Below are 21,371 nucleotides of genomic sequence, written 5' to 3'. Positions count from 1 at the left end.
GGCACAGAGCTCTGTCTGTGCTGGAGAGTTGGACGTGCAACATCTGTCTGTACTTGTGGCTTGAGCCCAGTTCAGTGATGTTGGCTTGTACCTGCCGGTCTGCTAGACCTTCCCCAGGCAAAACCTGGGTGGCCCAAGTCAGCACCGTTTTCTGTTTTCTTCCTTCCCTGTGGGGCCCTCTCCCTACAAGGACTCCCAGTCTCTGTTGCCCTGGGGTGCACAGCTCTGTCTGTGCTGGAGAACTAGGCACACAACAACTGTCTGTGCTCACAGCTTGAGCCTAGTTCAGTGATGATGGCTCGTACTAGCTGGGCTGCGAGACCTTTTCCAAGTAAAGACTGGGTGACCCGTGGCGAGTCCTGCTGCTTTCCTTCCCCGTGGGTTTTTCTCGCGCATGGGACTCCCAGTCTCTGGTGTTATTGTGCCCAATGTTCAACTTGGGAAGGTGATAATAGGGACACGCAGGAGTGTGGCCCTTGTCCAGCGACCTAGTGCCTGTGCGACCTGGGATCTTTTCTGGGTTCTGGCTGGGTGACCTGAGAGTGGACCCGAATGATTCCCACACCATGGGGGTTTCTTCTCACCAGGGAAACATGATAGCTGTTGTTTTAGGGCCCAGAGTTCAGTCTCTTGGTCGCTGTATTGAAAATGTTGTCCTGCTCCTCAGACGCAATGTTCTCCTGGCACCACCATCTTGTCCCCCTGTTCTGCATTTTTTATAGAAACTGATTTTAAAATTTCAGTGTATGGGAACAGTATCCAGAAATATCTCAAACTAAATCCAGAGCCTGTTTTCAGTTGACAATATCAAGCTGAGCATTTTCTCTCAAGAATCCACAATGAATGTATGTATGAATGAGTATTAGGAACCAGCATTTTTACTGGAAAATAATAATTCTGAATCCAAATTACAGTTGTATCTCTCAAGCCACCATCTAGTATTCTCAGCATTACAGATATGTTAAGTTATAATAAAACTTTACTTGATGGAAACTGAGGCCAAATTTGCTTAATTTCTGAATTAGTCTCACTTAGATATATTCTCTTAATCTTTATTTAGTTACTAAAGATAAAAAAAACAATTCAATTTAAACAGTACGTTGCATAAGTATGGAGTCACTACTGGCACTTGAAGGGAGTTCTCTAAAGAAACGCAGAGAAATAAGACCACTGAGTTTCAGATTTCTTCCCTTTCCCTGTAAGAGAAATACACACATCTTCACAAGAGATATAGTCCCAATTTCTTGTGCTTTCTTCTAATATGTTTGTGTTTGCAGAGAATGTACTTGCATGTAGCATTTGCTTGGTGATTTAAAATGAGTCTTTGCTCTATGAAAGAAAATGTCTATAGGAGATTAAAGGAGCAGACTTTAGGGATTGAAGTTACAAGTAGTGCGAAAAGCTTCTCTATGCTGAATTGTGACAGATAAGAAACCTTCACTACCTTGAAAAGATCTTATTTCTTTTCCTTAGCAGCAAGGAAGGGGATTTTCAGCCCAGTAATGAGAGCTATAGTTTTAGAGAAGAGGCTCGGTTTAGTGTATGGGATGGGGCATGAACTGATACAGCATTAGGTAAGGAATAAAGGTCTGTGCTGCTAGAGTTCTATACAAGGGAGTTTTGACAAGCCTCTATCTTAGGTTTGAAGATGGGACCAGAGAATTAGGTGGCCCCCAAAGTCAGGTTATGACCTTTTGTTTGAACTTTTGCCTCAGATTTGAAGAATGTTGGGTGGAAAAATCAAGAAAATTACTGAGGTGTTTGAGAAGCATAAGGTGAGGGTGGAGCAAGCAGAAGGATGAACCAGACTTAGTATTCAAGAGAAAATGCATTAAACCCAAGCCTACCCCTTAACTTTGATTTCAATTGAGCTCTAAAGGAGGAGAGGGTTGAAGAGATTCATTGAGATTAGAGCCCTCCTCAAAGGTTTTGTTTGTTTGTTGGGCTATTTGGTTGGTTCGTTTTTTGTTTGTTTATTTATTTGTTTTGTTTTGTATTTTTTACACAGTTCCTAAGAGAAAGCAGAGTAAAAGTCAATCACAAGAAACAATGGTCAAAAGGACAGAAAAAAATGTTGTGCCCCAGAATGCTATGGACAGCTGAAGTTGATTTGGTGCAATCCACAAATAGTACATGATGGGTAAAGAGGAGTTGATTTCCAGTAACAGCAGAGTAGCAAATGGTGTAACTTTTCAAATACTTTGATCAACTTTTCTAATTTAAAAATCAATCACTGGAGATAGATATTCCCTCAGGATCTTACCTCCTTGATAAGCATTTCAAAGCATTTACAAAAACAATAGGGAAGAATGCAAAGAACTACATTTTGTCATCTCCTTACTCCTGGCCCCCACGGAGAAAAATTTTGGACCACATCTTGAATCATTGGAATAACATGTACTGAGCACAGCTCTTATCCTTAAAGGAGATAGGGCATCCTGTTGTCAAGTGACAAGTCAAGAGAAGTCTCTCCTTGACTGTAGGCCTCAGTTTTCTCCATTAAAAGGAAAACTGAAGTTACCGGTTCTTATAAATATGAATTTATTGGACTGTACTCTTAGAACTTAAGGTAGAGGTCTACAAAATAGCAACAGAAAATGAAATAATTAACTGAAATAAATGAATGGAACAACAAAATAGCTAAGTCTCAATTTCTATTTTGTATTCATGAAGTATGAAAACTCTGCTGAAAGTTTTTAAGTGGAATATGAAGATGGAGAAGATTTTCTGGAATAAAAGGAACTGTACTGGGCCAGGGTGCTTGATTCTAACCAGACTTTTGTCACTGGCCTCAACACTGGGCTGTTGTAGCCTTTATATTCTGTTGGTAATGTACAGGCAGTGTACAGGATCCCTGTCTGACAGACACAAAATATGTACACTACTCTGTCTGCAGTTCACCAATCAGAACTCTTTATATTTAAATGGGCTATTTCTTTCTAGTCTGAAACTAGATGAGGCAATAAATGATGTCATGTTTCTTTCAGCCCACTCTCAGCCACATTACAACCTCCACCTGCCCTGCAAGCCAATGGGGGATCTGGCAGCTCCAGTGAGTCAGAGAGTAGCTCAGAATCGGACTCAGATACTGAAAGCAGCACCACTGACAGTGAATCCAATGAGGCTCCTAGAGCGGCCACTCCAGAGGTGAGTAAAGTGGTCAAGACCTCAACATCCATCAGTGTGCTGGTGCATAAGCCAGCATGTAAGATGTACCACCATTCTAAGTACTTTAGTAGAGTAACTACTTCAGAAAAGTAGCCAGAAACTTGATAAGATTGTTTCTCTAAAACATATTTGTATACATCCTAACATATATAGATTCCTTCTGTATGACTCTAATTTGTACAGATTGCTTGTGCATCACTGATTTTCTGTCGAAGTCACCGCTTCTCTGAACCTCAAGCCTCATTCCACATAAAATTCATATATTAGTGATAAAGCTTGCAACTTATTTTTTAAGTGACCCAACAAAGCAAATCAAGACCCACTTCTAGAGCTGAAGATGCCAATCCCTTAATTGTACTTAAATTTATTAAAGTGACAAATGCATACCAAGCAAGAAAGAGTTGAGAAATATGCTTTTCCATAAGATGAAACAGCACTCAGGAAGTCACATGTTCCTTATTTCAATTTTCATCGCTAGCCAGATAATTGCTAAGTTATAAAATGTTTAACCTACCACCACAAAATACCAAAACAGTAACTCTGAAATAGGAGGATAAGTTTTTCCCTTTCCATTCTCTATATGTTGAGGCTAGGTTCCTTAAGTTTGCACATGGTGCAACAAGAGAATCTGGATCTTTATACATTTATACATTTCTTTTTCAATAACCAGAAAGGAAGAATAGAAACAATAGTCATTTTATTGTTGTTAAAATAGGAAATTCTTGTTTTTAATTGCTGAGTAATATTTCATTGTGAAAATGTACCACAATTTCTGTATCCATTCATCAATTGAGAGATATCTGGGTTGTTTCCAGATTTTGGCTATTATGAATAAGGCTGCTATGAACATGGTTGAACAAATGACCTTGTTGTATACTTGAGCCTCTTTTGGATATATCACTAGGAGTGGTATAGCTGTATTTTGAGGTATCACTACTCCTAATTGTCTGAGAAAGTGCCAGACTGATTTCCAAAGTGGTTGTACAAGTTTGCATTTCCAACAGCAATAGAGGAGGGTTCCCCTTTCTCCACATCCTCTCCAGCATGTGTTGTCACTTGAGATTTTTGATCTTAGCTATTCTGATGTCTGTAATGTGAAATCTCGGGGTCGTTTTGATTTGCATTTCCTTCATGGCTAAGGATGTTGGGCATTTCTTTAAATCATGAATTTTGCAGGGTAATGGTGGGAACTAGAAAAGATCATCCTGAGTGAGGTATTCCAGAAGCAGAAAGACACACATGGAATACACTCACTTATAAGTGAATATTAGACATAAAATATAAGATAATCATACTAAAATCTGTATACCCAAAGAAGCTAAGCAAGAAGAAGGACCCTGAAAAAGATGCTCAGTCTTCATTCAGAAATTGGCAAATGGGATATACATCAGAAGAAGGTGAAAATAAGGAACAAGACAGGAGCCTACCACAGTGAGCCTCTGAAAGACTGCCCAGCAGAGTATTAAAACAGATGCTGATACTCATAGCCAATCTTTGGGCACAGTGCAGGGAACCTTAGGAAAGAAGGGGGAGATAGAAATACCTGGAAGGGTCAGGATCTCTACAAGGAGAAAAACAGAACCAAAAAATCTTTGCCTAGTGGTCTTGTCTGAGACTGATACTCCAACCAAGGAACATTCATGGAGATAACCTAGAACCCCTGAACAGAGGTAACCTGTGGCAATTCAGTCTCCTAATGGGCTGCCTATTCAGGTGAAGAGGGGCTGTCTCTGACATGAACTCAATGGTTGGCTCTTTGATCACCTCCCCCTAATGGGAGAGCAGCCTTTCCAGGCTACAGAGAAAGACTATGAAAGGAAGTCCTGATGAGACCTGATAGGCTAGGATCAGATGGAAGTGGAGGAGGACCTCTCCTATCAGTGGACTAGGAAACCTTCATGGGATGAGATGAGAGAAGGAGAGAGGAAGGGCAGACTTTGTTTGGGATGAATGTGGGGCTACAGCTGGGATACAAAGTGAAAAAATTATAATAAATAAAAAAATGTATTAAAAAATAAAAAAGCAAAACAAACACACAAAACAAAAGGAAATCCTGTCCTGGACACTTGACTTACATTTTCATATTTCCTCTTACTAATAACCCAATACTTTACTATCATACACTATAGTAAATTTTACAGGTGACAGTGTATGTTTATAATAATTTAAACCAAAACTACCTCAAGATCTCGCAGATAGACAACAGTAAAGCCAGGACTGAAACGGAGGTCAGTGGGCTGCCAGACCTAGCTGCTAACCCTGGGACTACACTGTTAAGAGTGGCAGCTTATATTGTTTCCTTAATACTTACGTGCAATTGTTGTCTAAAAACAGGAATCATACCTACATATTTCTTCTTAAATAATTTTACCATCCTCTATATACTGGTGCCACATACTTGGCATCTTTCAGAAGAAGAACTCTTCTAATAAAAATTATGGCTTTCTATTTCAATTGGTAGAAATCAAAGTTCAATATCAAGAATGTGAATTGATTATACTATTTTTTATTGTGAATGATGAATGCCAAAATCTATATACACATCCCCATGAACTGATTATTGCTCAAATATTTAAGAAAGTGTAATGATTTGAGGGAATCAATTTTGTTCATCCTTCAGTAAAAACACAAAGATGGTAGTGTTTTTCATGAATGATAGCTTCATGTAGTAAACTCTAGGATTTCTGAAGATGGAAAGCTTTTCCTTCTGAACACACATGAGATGCACTTAGAATCATTTTCAGGATTTGACACCATTATCTCTGTTTCCCGGTGATAGGCTGATCAATGATTCTTAGCAAAAGACTCTGGGAACAGAGTTCTCTTTCAGAAGCCTCTCATTACAGATGGAAGCATCCCCTTGTGAAGAATCCTTTACTTGCTAGCTAGAGTAGAAAATATTTTAATGGGAACAGTAGAAACTGGTGTTAAGAAACATACTGTTTTATTTGTAGCTATATGGTTTTTATCTAACCAGATACAGGGGGGGAAATCTCACTCTTTAGTAGTCACTGAAAGTATATTTCTTGATGAGTGTATGTGGGGGGATGTGTATTGGCACTTAACATCCAACGTAGTCTGTTTTTATTTGTTTGTTTGTTTGTTTACAAGGTCTATGTAGCCCAAAATATCCTCAAACTCAATCTTCATATGAAACTAAAAATATCCTTGAACATTTGATCCTGGTTTATGTGGTTCTGAGAATGGAACCCAGAGCTTCATGTGTGCTGAAGAAGTATTCTACTAATTAATTCCCAACCCACATCAACTTAAATTTTATTAGCAAATTGTCACTATACAGAAAGTCCCTCTAGAGTGTCCACACATGTGAAATTCATCCTTGTTACTGTTTCTCAATCTACAGCCTGAGCCACCCTCCACCAACAAATGGCAGCTAGACAAATGGCTGAACAAAGTTACATCCCAGAACAAGTCATTTATTTGTGGACAGAATGAGACACCCATGGAGACCAATTCTCTGCCTCCTCCAATAATACAACCAGTAGAAGTCCAGGTGAAAATGAAACCAAACCCAAGCCAGGCTGTGCCTGAACCCAAAGAAAGGCCTCTCCTAAGCCTCATTAGGGAGAAAGCTCGACCAAGGCCCACTCAGAAAATCCCAGAAACAAAGGCTTTGAAGCATAAATTGTCAACATCAGTTGACACAGTTTCTCAAAGGACAATTGGGAAGAAACAGTTTAAAAAAGTTGAGAAAAACACCAGCTTTGAGGAGTTTACCTGGCCCAAACCAAATATTACCAGCACCACTCCCAAAGAGAAAGAAAGTGTGGAGGTTCCTGACCCACCACGAAGCCGCAACAAAGCAAATACCCACAAATCAGTTCCTAGGAAAGAACCAAGGCCTCATGCCCTTTTGACCACTGAGAAAAAGAAGTACAGAGGGACTGGGAAGATTGTGCCAAAGTCCCGGGAATTCATTGAAACAGATTCATCTACATCTGATTCTAACACAGACCAGGAAGAGACCCTGCAGATCAAAGTTCCGCCTCCTTGCATTCCTTCTGGAGGTAATACTTCTAAACCCAAGGATACATGTAATGCCAGCCTGACCCTTAGTACCTTGACCAGCAGCAACAACAACAACTTATCCACCAGCAATGTTGAGACAGCTTTTTCATCACCTTCTGCCATGCAAACTGAACTTTTGTCCCCTCTACAAGATCAAGAGAATCCCAAAAACCTCTGGGTGAAAATTGACTTTGACTTACTTTTTAGAATACCTGGCCAAAACTCAGTCCCAGCAGCACCTGCCAAGACAGACCACAAAGAAACTGTCTCTAAACCCAAGCGTCAAACTGCTGCCACAGCTGTTGAAAAATCAGCTCCTAAGGGCAAGCGTAAGCACAAGGTGAGTTGTCCAGTAGAGTCTGGCAGGTGGTTGTGAGCAGAGCTTAACTTCATCCGTAGTCTTTGTCAGGAAGACCAATGACAGGGGATTGTAAGCTTTGGTAAAGGAAAAGGCATTTTCTAAGAGAAGTGAAATATTTGGCATATGACCAAAATACTAGGAATTATGAGGTGTAGTGTTAGCCACTGTCAAGGATAGCTCTTATGGAATAAGAGAAATTGTGATATGTAGGAAATAATAATGCAAACAAGACCTCTCCCTGCAGCCAACTTCTTAAATTGTTCCTACTGTCAGTGGCTTCTGTATCATTGCTCACACTTATCACTTCAGCATTAGCAGGTGCTTAACTGCCCACAATAGTCAAGTGTCCCAAAGATTCCCAGTTTTTCGATTTCTTCAGCTCCCAGCTATTTCCTATCCTAATGCATTCAGTTATTTCATAGCATTTCGCTGAAATCATGTCTTCTCACAGTGCTGTTTTGCTAATAATATTCCTCAAACACCATAATAGCTAGAGATACAACTATTAATGCCTATTTCTTTCCAGGAGGGGGATGTCTTGAATATGGTCATTGCTCATGTTAGTGAAGAACAGTACACCTTAGACAATAGTGACTTATTAAATGAGATGTCCTAAAAAGTCTTCATTCCTCTGTAATTAAGGGATTAAGAATGGAAGAGACTGGAAGTGAATAAAACATAATGAAATATCAGAAGACAAGGGTGTGATATGAGAAAGAGAAGCATAAGGATCCAGGAGAAAGCCAGAAAAAAAGCATCCGTGGAATCACGGGTACTCTGAAACAGGGAGTCTTAGAAGATTGAGTGACCATCCAGGGAAATGCTATAAAATAAGTGAATGCAGGAGAAAAGGAATAGCTGGGAGCTGAGGAATCGAAAAACTTGGAATCTTTGGGACACTGGGGAGAACTAAGAGACAGGCAAGTACTAGGAGGCCAGGGAATAGTTGGAGACTGTAAAGTTCTGGAAGACAAATGAGCATTATGAGGCTGGGGAGTTTGAGAAAACTAGAACACTAGAAGACTATAGAACACTAGGACATAGGCAATACTAGAAAACTGGGGAAGACTCAGATAAGGAAGCCTTTGTAAATTAGGTAGTGCTGTAAGACTGAGAGGTACCAGGAAGTATTATCAAGAGTGTGGGATGTGGTAGAACATTGACAAGTTTCATACCACCAAGAAATGATACACTGGAATGTTGGGACACTGAGAATAGCACCAGATAGATAAATATAAGGAGAGAGAGGTGTACAGGAGAATCAGGAGCTGTAGAGCATTAAAGAGTGCTAAGAGACAGTGTAGTACTCAGACAGAAGAGTGCTAGGAGACACAGAAGTTCTCAGGGATTGCAAGGAGGTGGGAAGTGCTTGGAGACAGGAGGACACTCAGAGACAGGGAAGATCTGGGAGATAGAGGCATGACTGATGACTGTCTAGTGCTAAAAATTTATGAAACACTAAGGTCCTAAAAAACCCTAATGGTTGGGAATAATAGAGACAGGCAATACTAAAAGGGAATTTGGAAGTACTAGGGAAACAGAACAATAAGAGTCACGGGAATGCTACATAATTGGGAAGCTGGGGGGACTGACTAAAGGGGACTGCTGAGAGGCAGATCAATTCTAGGGCAAAAGTGAGTCCTGAAGAGAATTCCCAGTGTTCTTTGGTGAGTCATGCACTAATCTACCTAATGAAAGGATTCCAGAACAGTGTGTAGGAAGTGTAGGAGCCTTGACCTGTCCTGATTTTTCTCTCTTATTGATGACAACGGTACAGAGCGAAAATGTGCCTCTGCAATGAGTACATTTAAGAACGAAAGGCATGCTTTACACATACACGTTTTTTTCTCTTGCATGTTGTTGATTTTATAGACAGCCTGTATAGGTTACCCATAAGCCTCGTGCTATTTAAACAGAATTTGTGCCATATTGATGTTACATTGTTCATTTCCTAACTAGCACTTTGTAAACGCACTGGTGTTGAAAGAAGTGTGCTAAAAATTATAGATTCTCTTCACTTTCATTATGAGGTTCCTGTGCCACACAATTCTTAATCAGAGATTTATGTTAACGTTTAAACCTTTCATATGACAACTTCTTGGTAAGACTAGACTAGGAAACGTTGATTGCTTTTTGTCTGTCAAAGCTACACATTTAACTCCCCAACCTAATCTAGAAGTTAAAATACAAGCAAACAAACTTGTTCAGGATTTTTGTTGTTGTTCTTGTTTGTTTTGTTGTTGTTTGGTTTTAGTCTGTGAAACATGCTTGTCTGGATGTGTGGTGTATTTGAAGGTTTGTATATTTTTTTCCTGTAAAAGCCAGCAGAAGCTGCAGAGAAAATCCCTGAGAAGAAACAACGCCTGGAGAACAACACTACTGTCTGCCTGCTTCCTCCTTGCATTTCACCAGCCCCACCCAACAAGCCTCCTAACATTAGAGAGTAAGTTATCCTTGTTTCAGTGTTCTGGCCTTTGTATGAGTGTTTTGTTTAAACAAATGTGTTTGAAAATAATGGGGGCCTCCTATCCTATTAGAATTTCAGGGTAAAATCAAAAGTGGCTTAATCCAGGCCTGACAGCAATCTCTGACTAGTGGTCTAACACAAATATGAATAAAAATCGAAATGTGGACTAGGATGTTTGGTGTTTTTATGAGCTTTGAAGAACCATTTATTTATTACAACTCAGAATAGTCATAAAATTAACCACAGAGAACACTCTGTACCAAGCAAAGAACGTGAATCAAAAAGAGGAGATATCAATAAAGACATACCACCTTAATCAGATCAAGCTGGTTTTGGCCAAAGTTCAGTTCTGATGTTAACTAGACAATTTCCCTTGACCTTGGCTATTTTAATTGCCATTTCCTAGTGTTAATACAAAGCTGGAAGACCATTATTTGCATCCTGACTCTACAGAGGACAGGAGAATGACTGCCCCCATGAGGGCAGTTCTGTGCTGAGAAAAGTGTAGCAGAGATGGGTATGCTGATTCTAACCAGCTGGCCCCTCCTCTCCCTTCTTTTTCTGAGGCACATTTCCAAGATCAAGAAGGAGGCATTCTTGTCTTTCCCCAGTCAAAGCACATCATCTTTCTTTAGAAAAGCCTAGCCCTTTGTTTCTAGCAAATAATATGACTGATTTTTTTTTCCTGTTTTATAAATATTACTTAACGAACAATCATGTCAGCTACTCGAGACATTCTGTCTCTGTAATTGTTGCAATAAATTCATTCAACATTGGAGATTACTGCCATAAAAGCCCAGTTTTGGAGTCTATTAACAGCCCAAAGCAGAGAGGCAATCTGGACAATCATAGCTAACAATTGATTTCACAGATTACTGTTTAGCATCAGTGACACAGCATCAATCTGCCACAGATCAGATGTTGGAAAGAAGTTATCATTTTGAATAGGTCTGACTTCTTGTTTTGAAACAAAAGGTAGAGACAGACTCCTTATCATTAAGACCCATTCTACATAATAACATTTGATCCCTAAGATACCTATCCCTCACTCTGAAAATCAGTTACTATTTGTGACTTGTATATGTATTCTTTGGTAAAGTCTGTTTCTACAATGTCCATTAAAATAGTTTTCAGAAAAATAAACCCAGTGAAGCAACTTGAACCCCTTTTGCTAAGGATAAACCAGGTAAATGAAGAAGTGTGGACTTTGATGCTCAAACATAGTGGCGTAGTGGTAATGCAAGACCTCTTCCATTCCCAGGCTGGACACAGTTCAGATAAGCTACAGATAAATGTTAGAAGCCAAAAGAATAGTGAAAAATTGTCACACCATCAATGCCTTACTAAGCAATCTTACTAGGAAACCCAAGGAGTTGTTACTGTACTCTTGATAGTGACTCTTCCATAAAATAAAGTAACTCTCAATTAAGAAAATGATATGTTTAGTGCACAGGCTTTGTATGCACTCTGTTCTTACAGTAAATGGGAAATTACTATTTCCTGGGGAGTATTTATCATTTAAATAGGGAATTCAACATACCCTTTTGATTGTCAACAGCATGAGATTCTTGGAATAGAGGAAAAATGAAGTAGATTGGTGTCATAAGGGTCTTCTTTTAGAAATCCCCTTGCAATCATTATCTCTTCTCTTATTCTTTGACCCTTTGCTCTAAATCCTAAGCAACTTTTAAGAGAAAATGTTCTCTTTTCTAAATAAATATGCTAAACCCAGAAAATATTCTATATCTGATTGTGACAACTGGAGTTACCTCATCAACCAAAAGAAAGCTCTTTTGAGTTCCTCACCACATTCAGAACTTAACAAAGCCATAATAATGTCATTTTCTATCCATTTAAAGGACAGAAATATGAAAAGAAAATCTTGTAGTTAAAAACAATCACAGTGATCTTCCTTAGAAAAAGTCGCCTGGATGTTTTTTTGTCAATGAAATTATTAAACATCCAAAATCCCTAGCTTGCTGCTAGGAAGATGAAAAGGGACTAATACCCTGGTGCCTATTGCATAGAAGGACTGTTTTCCCATTTTTCCAGTTCAGTAGACAATGGGAGAGTACTGACATACAATTTAAGATCAAGTATCTCTCATAAATAGTTCTTCACAGTGCACACCCCAGTACCTTCTTAGCCAGTAAAGTGGAGGGAGGGATGGTTACAAATAATTAATTACCTCCTGTAGAGGAACCAATAATGGTTTACTTGTGTGTGTATACATATCCTCAAAGGTCAGGTACCATTGTAATTATTATACTTTATGTGTTCTGTTGTTGTTGGAACTTCTTCATGGGTAAGAATGTAGATCCGTGGCTAAAAAGGGTACTAAGTGGTCAAAAGCACTTGTTGCTCTTAGAGAGGTTCTGAGTTTGGTTCCCAGCATCCACATAGTGACACACAAGCTCCTGTATTAATTCTAGTTACAGGGAATAAAACACCCTCTTCTGACTTCCTCAGGTAACATCAAACACATGCATGTGAATAAAAAAACACTAGTATATATAAAAGAAATTTAAAAAAATCTTGATCCATATGTTCACTATTATTTTATCTGGCATCACAACTATAGTAAAACAGCTAATATTTAAAAAAAGATTTTTAAAATAATTAAGAAATATTAGTCATGGAGGACATTGCAGCCAGTCCTGAATATACCTCATAAAACAGGGTCAGATGAAAGGGGAGAAGGTCCTCCACCATCAGTGGACTTGGAAAGGGGTAGGGAGGAGATGAGGGAGGGAGGGTAGGCTTTGGAGGGAATAAGGGAGCAGGTACAGCTGGGATACAGAGTTAATAAAATGTAACTAATAATAAAAATTAATTAATTAATTAAAAAAAGACAATGACAGAAACAATTTCACTTTTTAAAAGGTTCACTACATGGAAATAGAGTCTCATTTATAGGACAAAAGATGAGGCAGAGAGAATGTATTGTTATAATTGTCCATTATATAGAACACAGTAAAGGGGAACAAGGAGATTGCACTGATTTCTCTTTCAGTGCAATCTCCTTTCAAGCACAGACCACCTGAATGCTTGTTCATCTTTGATTTGTTGCTCTGAGAAATAGCAAATCTATATATCTAGACACTGACTGAAACTGACCAACAGGAAAATATAAATTCTTGTTGACTTAATTTGCTATTGAAAGTTGCAGTCAATAATCATGAAAAGTAAATGGCTGAACAGTGCGATATTAGTTGTCTAAGAAAAGATTAAAATTCAAGTAATCTTCATTGATTCATTCACAAATGTAACTAAAATGAAAATCCATGACCCAATTACCATGGAAAGCAGTTAGCATATGATCTTAGTCATTCTGTTTTATTTTAAGTCTCAGTCTGTTTGATGGTGCCCATTTAATGGGCATATAAATTACTTTAAAAGCACAGGGGTACTTTCAGTATTGGAGATGTCTCTTGTCAATATCACCAAAGATAGTTTAAGTAAGGTTTTGTGAAGTGTATTACACCAGCACTTCAATGTAACAATTTAAAGTGAGTGGATGTTTATAAATTTTCATTAGCACACGGCATTTTTACAGACAATTCACAATGTTTTACAATTGTCTTTAGTGTGTAACTTATTTCTTAGTGTATAGGCATACTATTTCATTTAAAATATGAAATGTATTATACCACTTATTGCTAGATTGTTTGGTTAAGTCTTAGTAGAGTATCCTGAAAATTGAAGGGGTTGAAATCTAAATTGTATTTCCTAATGGATAATTATCTTGATAGGTTTCAGATATTACACTGTAGCACTCTTTTTAGATATATACATTGGTCACTCTTTTTAGAAATACACATTGGTTCTGCTTCTAAGACAAATTGAGTCTTATATATTTATACATATATACATATATATGTATATATCTTCATATGTATGTACAGATTATATATATATATATATATATATATATATATTTCATTACACATCACTTTAGCTGAAGACAGCAGGAGAGTGATGAAAATGAAACAAGATGAGACATTATGACACCGTACACTTTTTGTTTCCATAGAAATTCATCCAGGAGAACAAACAAGAGAAAAGAAGAAAAGCTGTTCCCTCCTACACTTTCCCCACTGGCAGAGGACCTGCCACGTCGCAGAAATGTCAGTGGCAACAATGGGCTCTTCAGTTCTGACAAAAACATCTCCATAGCTGGACAAATCACTTCTATCAAACCTAAGAGAAGTGAAGGCAAATTCTGTGCTACTTTCAAAGGAATATCCATAAATGTAAATGTAAGTGTCTTAGAAGAAATAATCTGTCAAGTAAAAATAAGTTAATGCAGCTCAACTAGCATGACTTTACCAAGAATATGTCACAAGAAGAGATAGGCACAGAAAAGCTTAGCATGTCTTTTTTTTTTTTTTGAATTTTATTTTTTCTTATCAGTTACATTTTATTAACTCTGTATCCCAGCCATGTCCTGATCCCTCATTCCCTCCCAGTCCCTCCCTCCATCCCTCATCTCCACCATGCCCCTTGCCAAGTCCACTGATAGGGGGGACCTCCTCCCCATTCATCTGATCCTGTTTTATCAGGTATCTTCAGGACTGGCTGCAAAGCTCTCCTCTGTGGCCTAACGGGACTACTCCTCCCTTGGGGGGTGGGGAGGCCAAAGAGCCAGTCATTGAGTTCCTGTTAGAAATAGTCCTTGTTCCCCTCACTATGGGAAACCAATTGGTTACTGAGCTACCACAGGCTACATCTGAGCAGAGGTTCTAGGTTACATTCATACATGGTCCTTGGTTGCATGTCAGTCTCAGAAAAGACCCTGTGCTTGGTCCTTGTGGAGCTCCTATCCTTTCCTCATCAGAATAACTCCCCTTCTTTCTTATGATTCCCTGTACTCTGCCAAAGTTTGGTCATGAGTCTTTGCTTTGAAAACACTGCTAGTTAGAGTTTTTCATATGTGCTCAGTAGACTCCTGTCATATGTTCAATGTGCATCCCATCTGTCTTTCAAAACAAGGATTGATAATCTTACCCCATGTCCATTCCCTTGATTATGTTTTTTAGGTGTATAGATTTCATTATGTTTATCATATCTTATAGGTCTATATAAGTGAGTATATACTGTGTTTGTCTTTCTCCTTCTGGGATATTTCACTCAGGATGATCTTTTCTAGATCCCACCATTTGCCTGCAAATTTCATGATTTCCTCCTTTTTGATTGCTGAGTAGTATTCCATTGTGTAAAAATACCACAATTTCTGTACCCATTCCTCTGTTGATGGACATCTGGGTTGTTTCCAGGTTCTGGCTATTACAAATAAAGCTGCTATAAACATGGTTGAGCAAATATCCCTTTTGTGTACTTGAGCAAACTTTGGGTATATACCTAGCAGTGGTATAGCTGGGTCTTGAGGAAGCACTATACCTAATTGTCTTAGAAAGTGCCAGATAGATTTTCAGAGTGGTTGTACCAGTTTACATTCCCACAGCAGTGGAGGAGGGTTCCCCTTTCTCCACAACCTCTCCAGCATGTGTTGTCCCTTGAGTTTTTCATTTTGGCCATTCTGATGGGTGTAAGGTGATATCTCAGGGTCGTTTTTATTTGCATTTCCCTGATGGCTAATGAGGATGAGCATTTCTTTAAGTGTTTCTCTTAGCATGTCTTTTTATGCAAACATTCAAGCTCTCTGTTATTCCAAAGGCCCTAGGTGTCCTTTGGTTCCATCTCTTCATACCTTGAGGGTGGGAAGGATACTTCCATATTACTGAACACAAACTTACATGTGTTAGGCACTGATCTTCTAAAACAATGTTTCTCAAGCTTCCTAACTTTAATACAGTTTCTCATATTGTAGTGATCCCAACCATAAAATTATATTTGTTGCTACTTTATGTGATTTTGCTATTGTTATGAATCATAATGTAAATATCTGGCATATAGGTGATCTTAAGTGACCCCTATAATAGGTCATTTGACCTCAAATGGGTCATGACTCATAGACTGAGAACCATTGTTATAGTGGATGAAAGAAATACATGATATTAAGGTTGCCCAAGGTCACTAATCAGGAATAGGAATGCCAAGCTGTTGCTTTCTAATATTCAGATTTGCAAATGTGAATTGTTGGAAAAATAGTGGCTAAACAGGATTGACTATTTCTATTAAATAGTAAATCTATTTCTACAAGGCAAAATAAATAATAATCTATTTCTACAAGGCACAATAAACAATTCTACAGTCCTTTAAATTTTCTGCACTACAGCTTGATTATCATAGATTAGGAATGGTACAATATCAATATCCCTACACAAAGGCACTTCATTTTTCAGGCATAAAAATATGAACTATTGCAACCATAAGCCACAACCTCACTAAAGAATGTTAATGACACATACACACACACACACACACACACACACACACACACACATATATATCCACCTTTAAATAAAGATAGATACATGCATATGTACATATAAACATACATTATATAATACATAAATTGATAAATGAAGATATATCACCTACATATATCCACTTCTCTTTAAATATTAAAAAAGAGTGGAAGTGAGTAACTTCTTAGATGTCTCATACCAACTTTTGCAGACCAGAACTTTGATGTCCACATAGCAACTCTTGAAAGGTAAATGAGGGCTCTTGGCTTAACAACCTTGATTTATAGGCTTCCATTAGCTAAAATATCTAAAATAGGTGGGGTGACATTCTTATCTAAGTAAATACTACAAATGTAAATATTTATATTAGTTGACATTTTCCACATTTGCAAACTCATGCATTTCTCTCTCTGTATGTATATATGTGTATATATGTATGTGTGTTCACATACAGTAAAGAATGCAGTTACACATCACTTCAGCTGAAAAGAATCTATAGTGCTGATAATTAACCTATCTATTCTAAACATCAATTACCATGTGATATATCAAGGAAATTAACTTGTGTTCTGCCCAGTATATTGTCATTAGCAATTAGGTCTTCTGAAAACAATGCCTTGTATTATGTTACAAATAAGTGAATGTTATGAATTCTATTATGACAAAGATAATGCTTCAAGAAGCTACAGTCGGATAAAAAAAAAGATAAAAATTACTGGGTAAATGTTATATCAGTATATTTTCTCCTGGAAATGCATTATCCTTTCATGTTGTATAACATGGAATTCTGAAAATGAACAGATTTGTAGACAGATTTCATGTTTGTTTACTTTTCACAATCATGAGTGTATCTAATACTTTCTAGTTAGATGTTTCTATACTAAGATCAATGCCTTATGTATGGTATATGTGGTACTTCAAGGTTCATGTCACATATCTTGGTCACCGCAACAGCTAACCCTGTCCTAATCTAACTTTACTGTTTGATCTGGGTCATTCTGAATCTAACAGTATAGACATGGAGATGGTACAAAATTCTTTTACAAATGTAAAAGAATTTTACATCTATGGTGATCTTGGGCATGGGAGGAGATGAAGGACAGAGGGTGGGATTAGGAGGGAATGAGAGAGGTGGCTACAGCTGGGATCCAAAGTGAATAAACTGTAATTAATATAAAAAATAAAAATTTAATTAAAATAAGAAAAAATATTTTGCTGTATACATCACAATAATTCACATTATCTACATTATACATTATATATGTATATATAAATAATACATACAAATATACAATATATATGTATATATACATATATATATATTATACATTCATATATATTATACAATTATATCAATGTGGCCTACATAGTAAGAATGACCTAATAGCCATGAAGGTCAAGGATCAAGTGGAAAAGAATGATTTTCATGGATTTAAGGGATATCATACTTAGCTTTTATCTCTTTTATTGATTAAGTTATTCATTTACTTTATATTTCTATCGCAGATTCTCCTCCCTCCCACTCCCTCCCTCTTACCTCCCCCATATAACCTTCCTTCACTTCTCCTGAGAAAAAGGGAGGTCTCCCATGTATATCAGCCAGCCTTGGCATATCAAGTTGCAATAAGACTACCTGCATCTTCTACTGAGGCTAGAGTAGGCAGCACAGCTAGGGTAAAGGGATCCAAAGTCAGGCAATGTATTCAGAGACAGCCCATGCTCCCACTTTAGGAGTACCACATGAAGACCCAGATGCACAACTGTTACCTATGTGCACAGAGCCTAGGTCAGTCCCATGCATGTTCTCTCATCAGCTGTTCTGTGAGCCTCTGTGGGCCCAAATGAGTTGATGCTGTAGGTAATTTTCTGATATTCATGGTGCGCCTGGCTCATTCAATCCTTCCTCCCCCTCTTACACAGGATTTCTGAAATTCCATTTAATATTTGGCTGTGGATCTCTGCATGAGTTTCTATTAGTTGCTTGCTGAAACTTTTCTAATGACAGTTATGTTAGGCTCCTGTATGCAAGGAAAGCAGAATGTCATTAATAGCATCAGGGTTGGGCTCCCTATCATGGTGAGCCTCAAGCTGGGCAAATCATTCTTTGGCCCTTCCCTCAAATACTGTTCCATTTGTTTTGTTTTGTTTTGTTCTATTTAATTTTTGAGAGAGTGTTTCTCTATGTAGGCTTGACTGTCCTGGAGTCACTTAGTAGACCAGGCTGGCCTCAAAGTCACAGAAATTCACTTGCCTCTATCTTCCAAGTGCCACCCATGCACATCGAATTGGCTGTCTGCTCTATCGTTTACCCCTGTATATCTTGTTGATAGGACACATTTTGTGTCTAAGGTTTTCTGTCCACGTTGGTATCCCAATCCATCCATTAGAAGTCTTCATGGTTACAGGACACGGCCAACTTAGGCTCAACATATACTTTTGCTAAAAGTCTTAGCTAGATTTTTTTGGTTCTGTTGGTCTCCTTGTGGAGCTCCTGTCCCATATAGGTCTTTCTATACCCACTTCTTTCATAAGATTCCCTGCACTCTGCCCAAAGTTTGGCTATGATTCTCAGCATCTGCTTTAAATACCTTTCTGGCTAGAGTCTCAGAAGCCCTCTGTGGTAAGCTCCTGTCCTGTTCCCTGTCTTCTCCTACTTCCAATGTCTATCCTATATGCTCTTCTGAATGAGGATTTATCATCTTACCCAGGATCCTCCTTCTTACTTAGCTTTTTTAGGTGTACATATTTTAGCATGATTATCTTATATTGTATGTCTAATATCCACTTATAAGTGAGTATATACCGTGTGTGTCTTTCTGCTTCTGGGTTACTTCACTCAGCATGAACTATTCTAGATTATGGTATAGCTGGATATTGAAGTACACTCTTCCTAATTTTCTCAGAAAGCACCAGACTGATTTCCAAAGTAGTTGTACAGGAGTAGTATAACTATTGAAGTTTCACTGTTCTTAATTTTTTTTGAGAAAGTGCCAGATAGATTTCCAAAGTGGTTGCACAAGTTTACATTCCCACCAGCATTGGAGGAGGGTTCCGGGCCCACAGGTCTTTGCAGAGACCAATACTCCAAACAAGGACCTTGCATGGAGATAATCTAGAAACCCTGTATATATGTAGCCCATGGTAGTTCAGTCTCCAAATGGGTTCTCTAGTAATGGGAACAGGGACTGTCTCTGACATGAACTCAGTAGCTGAGTTTTTGATCACCTCCCCCTGAGTGGGAAGCAGCCTTACCAGGTCAGAGAGGAAGACAATGAAGCCAGTCCTCATGAGATCAAATAGGCTAGGGTAAGATAGAAGGGGAGGAGGACTCCCTCCCCCATCAGTGGACTGGGGGAGGGGCACGGAAGGAGAATAGGGAGGGAAGGTGAGACTGGGAGGAGAAAAGGGAAGGGGTTACAACTGATATACAAAGTAAATTGTAATAAATTAAAAAAAGAGTCCTAGCTAGAGATGCTCTCATACTGGGAATTTCCGTTGTCCTGGGATTCTAGCTTGTCCCAGAGATGCCCCTCAAATCCAATTGTCTCTCCCAGTATTCTATTCTTCTGTCCAGTCAGGCCCATCACATCATCCATCTTGTTCCTGTCCCCACGCCCTCCTCCACCCAGTCTTTCCCTTCATCTGACCCCATTGTCTGATCTATTTCTCTTTCTCTGTAAGAGTCAAGTATCCTGCCTTGGACCCTCCTTGTTACTTAGCCTCTTTGGGTTTGTGGTTTGTAGCATGGTTATCCTGTATGATTAATATTCACTTATAAGTAAGTACATACCCTGTTTCTCTTTCTATGTCTGGTTACCTAACTCAGGATGATATTTTCTAGTTCCATTCATTTGCCTGCAAGTTTCATAATGTCATTGTTTTTAATGACTGAGTAATACACCATTGTGTAAATGTAGTAGTTTCTTTATCCATTCTCCAGTTAAGGGACATCTAGTTTGTTTCCAGTTTCTGCCTTTTACAAATAAAGCTGCTGTGAACTTATTTGAGCAAGTGTCCTTGTTGTATGAGGGAGCTAGACAAGAAGGGTATAGCTGTATCTTGAGGTATATAAGTTCACAATCTTCTGAGAAAATACCAAATTGATTTCCAAAGTAGTTGTAGAAGATTACATTCCCACCAGGAATGAAGGAGTCATACCCTTTCTCCACATCCTCTCCAGCATGTGTTGTCACTTGAGTGTTTGGTCTTAGCCATTCTGATGGGTATATGATGAAATCTCAGAGTTGTTTTGATATTTATTTTCCTGATGACTAAGGATGCTGAGCATGTCTTTAAGTGTTTCTTGGCTATTTGAGATTTCTCTGTTGAGAATTCTCTGTTTATATCTGTACCCCATTTTTAATTGGATTATTTGGTTTGCTGATGTCTAGATTCTTGAGTTCTTTATATATATATTGGATATCAACCTTCTGTCAGGCGTGGAGTTGATGAAAATCTTTTGCATTTTGTGAGCTGCTGTTTTGTCCTTTTGATGTCATCCTTTGCCTTACAGAAGATTTTTTTCAGTTTCATGAGTTCCCAATTATTAATTTTTGATCTGAGTGCCTGACTATTGGTGTTTTGTTCAGTGAGTTGTCTCCTGTACTAATGCATTCAAGGCTATTCCCCAATTTCTCTTCTATTAGATGTGGTGTATCTGGTTTTATGCTGAAGTTTTAGATCCACTTGGATTGGAGTTTTGTTCATAGTGATAAATATGGATCTATTTGCATTCTTCTACATGCAGACAACCAATTAGACCAGCACCATTTGTTAAAGATGGTTTCTTTTTAAAAATTTTTATTGTTTTTCTTCACAATTTATTCATTATATATCCCAATTGAAGACCATTCCCTAAACTCCCCGAGTCCCTGCTCTGTATTCCCCTCATCCCCTTCCCCTAATTCAGTATTTCTTCAATATTGCGATCTGCGCATAGTTGTTAAGTCTCATCAGGACTTCCTGGATCCTCTTC

At 38.3% G+C, this 21,371-nt stretch overlaps 1 protein-coding gene across 1 annotated transcript in view; it reads left to right on the top strand.

The window, feature by feature from the left end:
- The first annotated feature begins 394 nt into the window (after positions 1 to 394).
- Aff2 (ALF transcription elongation factor 2) overlaps positions 395 to 21,371 on the top strand; it is a 63,430-nt gene continuing 42,453 nt past the window's right edge. Inside the window, exons 1-5 of the mRNA XM_055599540.1 lie at positions 395 to 531; positions 2,988 to 3,147; positions 6,533 to 7,537; positions 9,880 to 10,001; positions 14,059 to 14,284. Of these exons, the coding sequence (XP_055455515.1) occupies positions 395 to 531; positions 2,988 to 3,147; positions 6,533 to 7,537; positions 9,880 to 10,001; positions 14,059 to 14,284 (1,650 nt within the window). The remainder of the gene's footprint in view (positions 532 to 2,987; positions 3,148 to 6,532; positions 7,538 to 9,879; positions 10,002 to 14,058; positions 14,285 to 21,371) is intronic.

This window comes from Psammomys obesus, unplaced genomic scaffold (assembly GCF_907164565.1).
Source record: "Psammomys obesus unplaced genomic scaffold, mPsaObe1.curated_primary_1811, whole genome shotgun sequence".
Taxonomy (NCBI): domain Eukaryota; kingdom Metazoa; phylum Chordata; class Mammalia; order Rodentia; family Muridae; genus Psammomys; species Psammomys obesus.
Note: the sequence above shows the minus strand (reverse complement) of the source record. Positions and strands in the feature narration are given on the sequence as shown.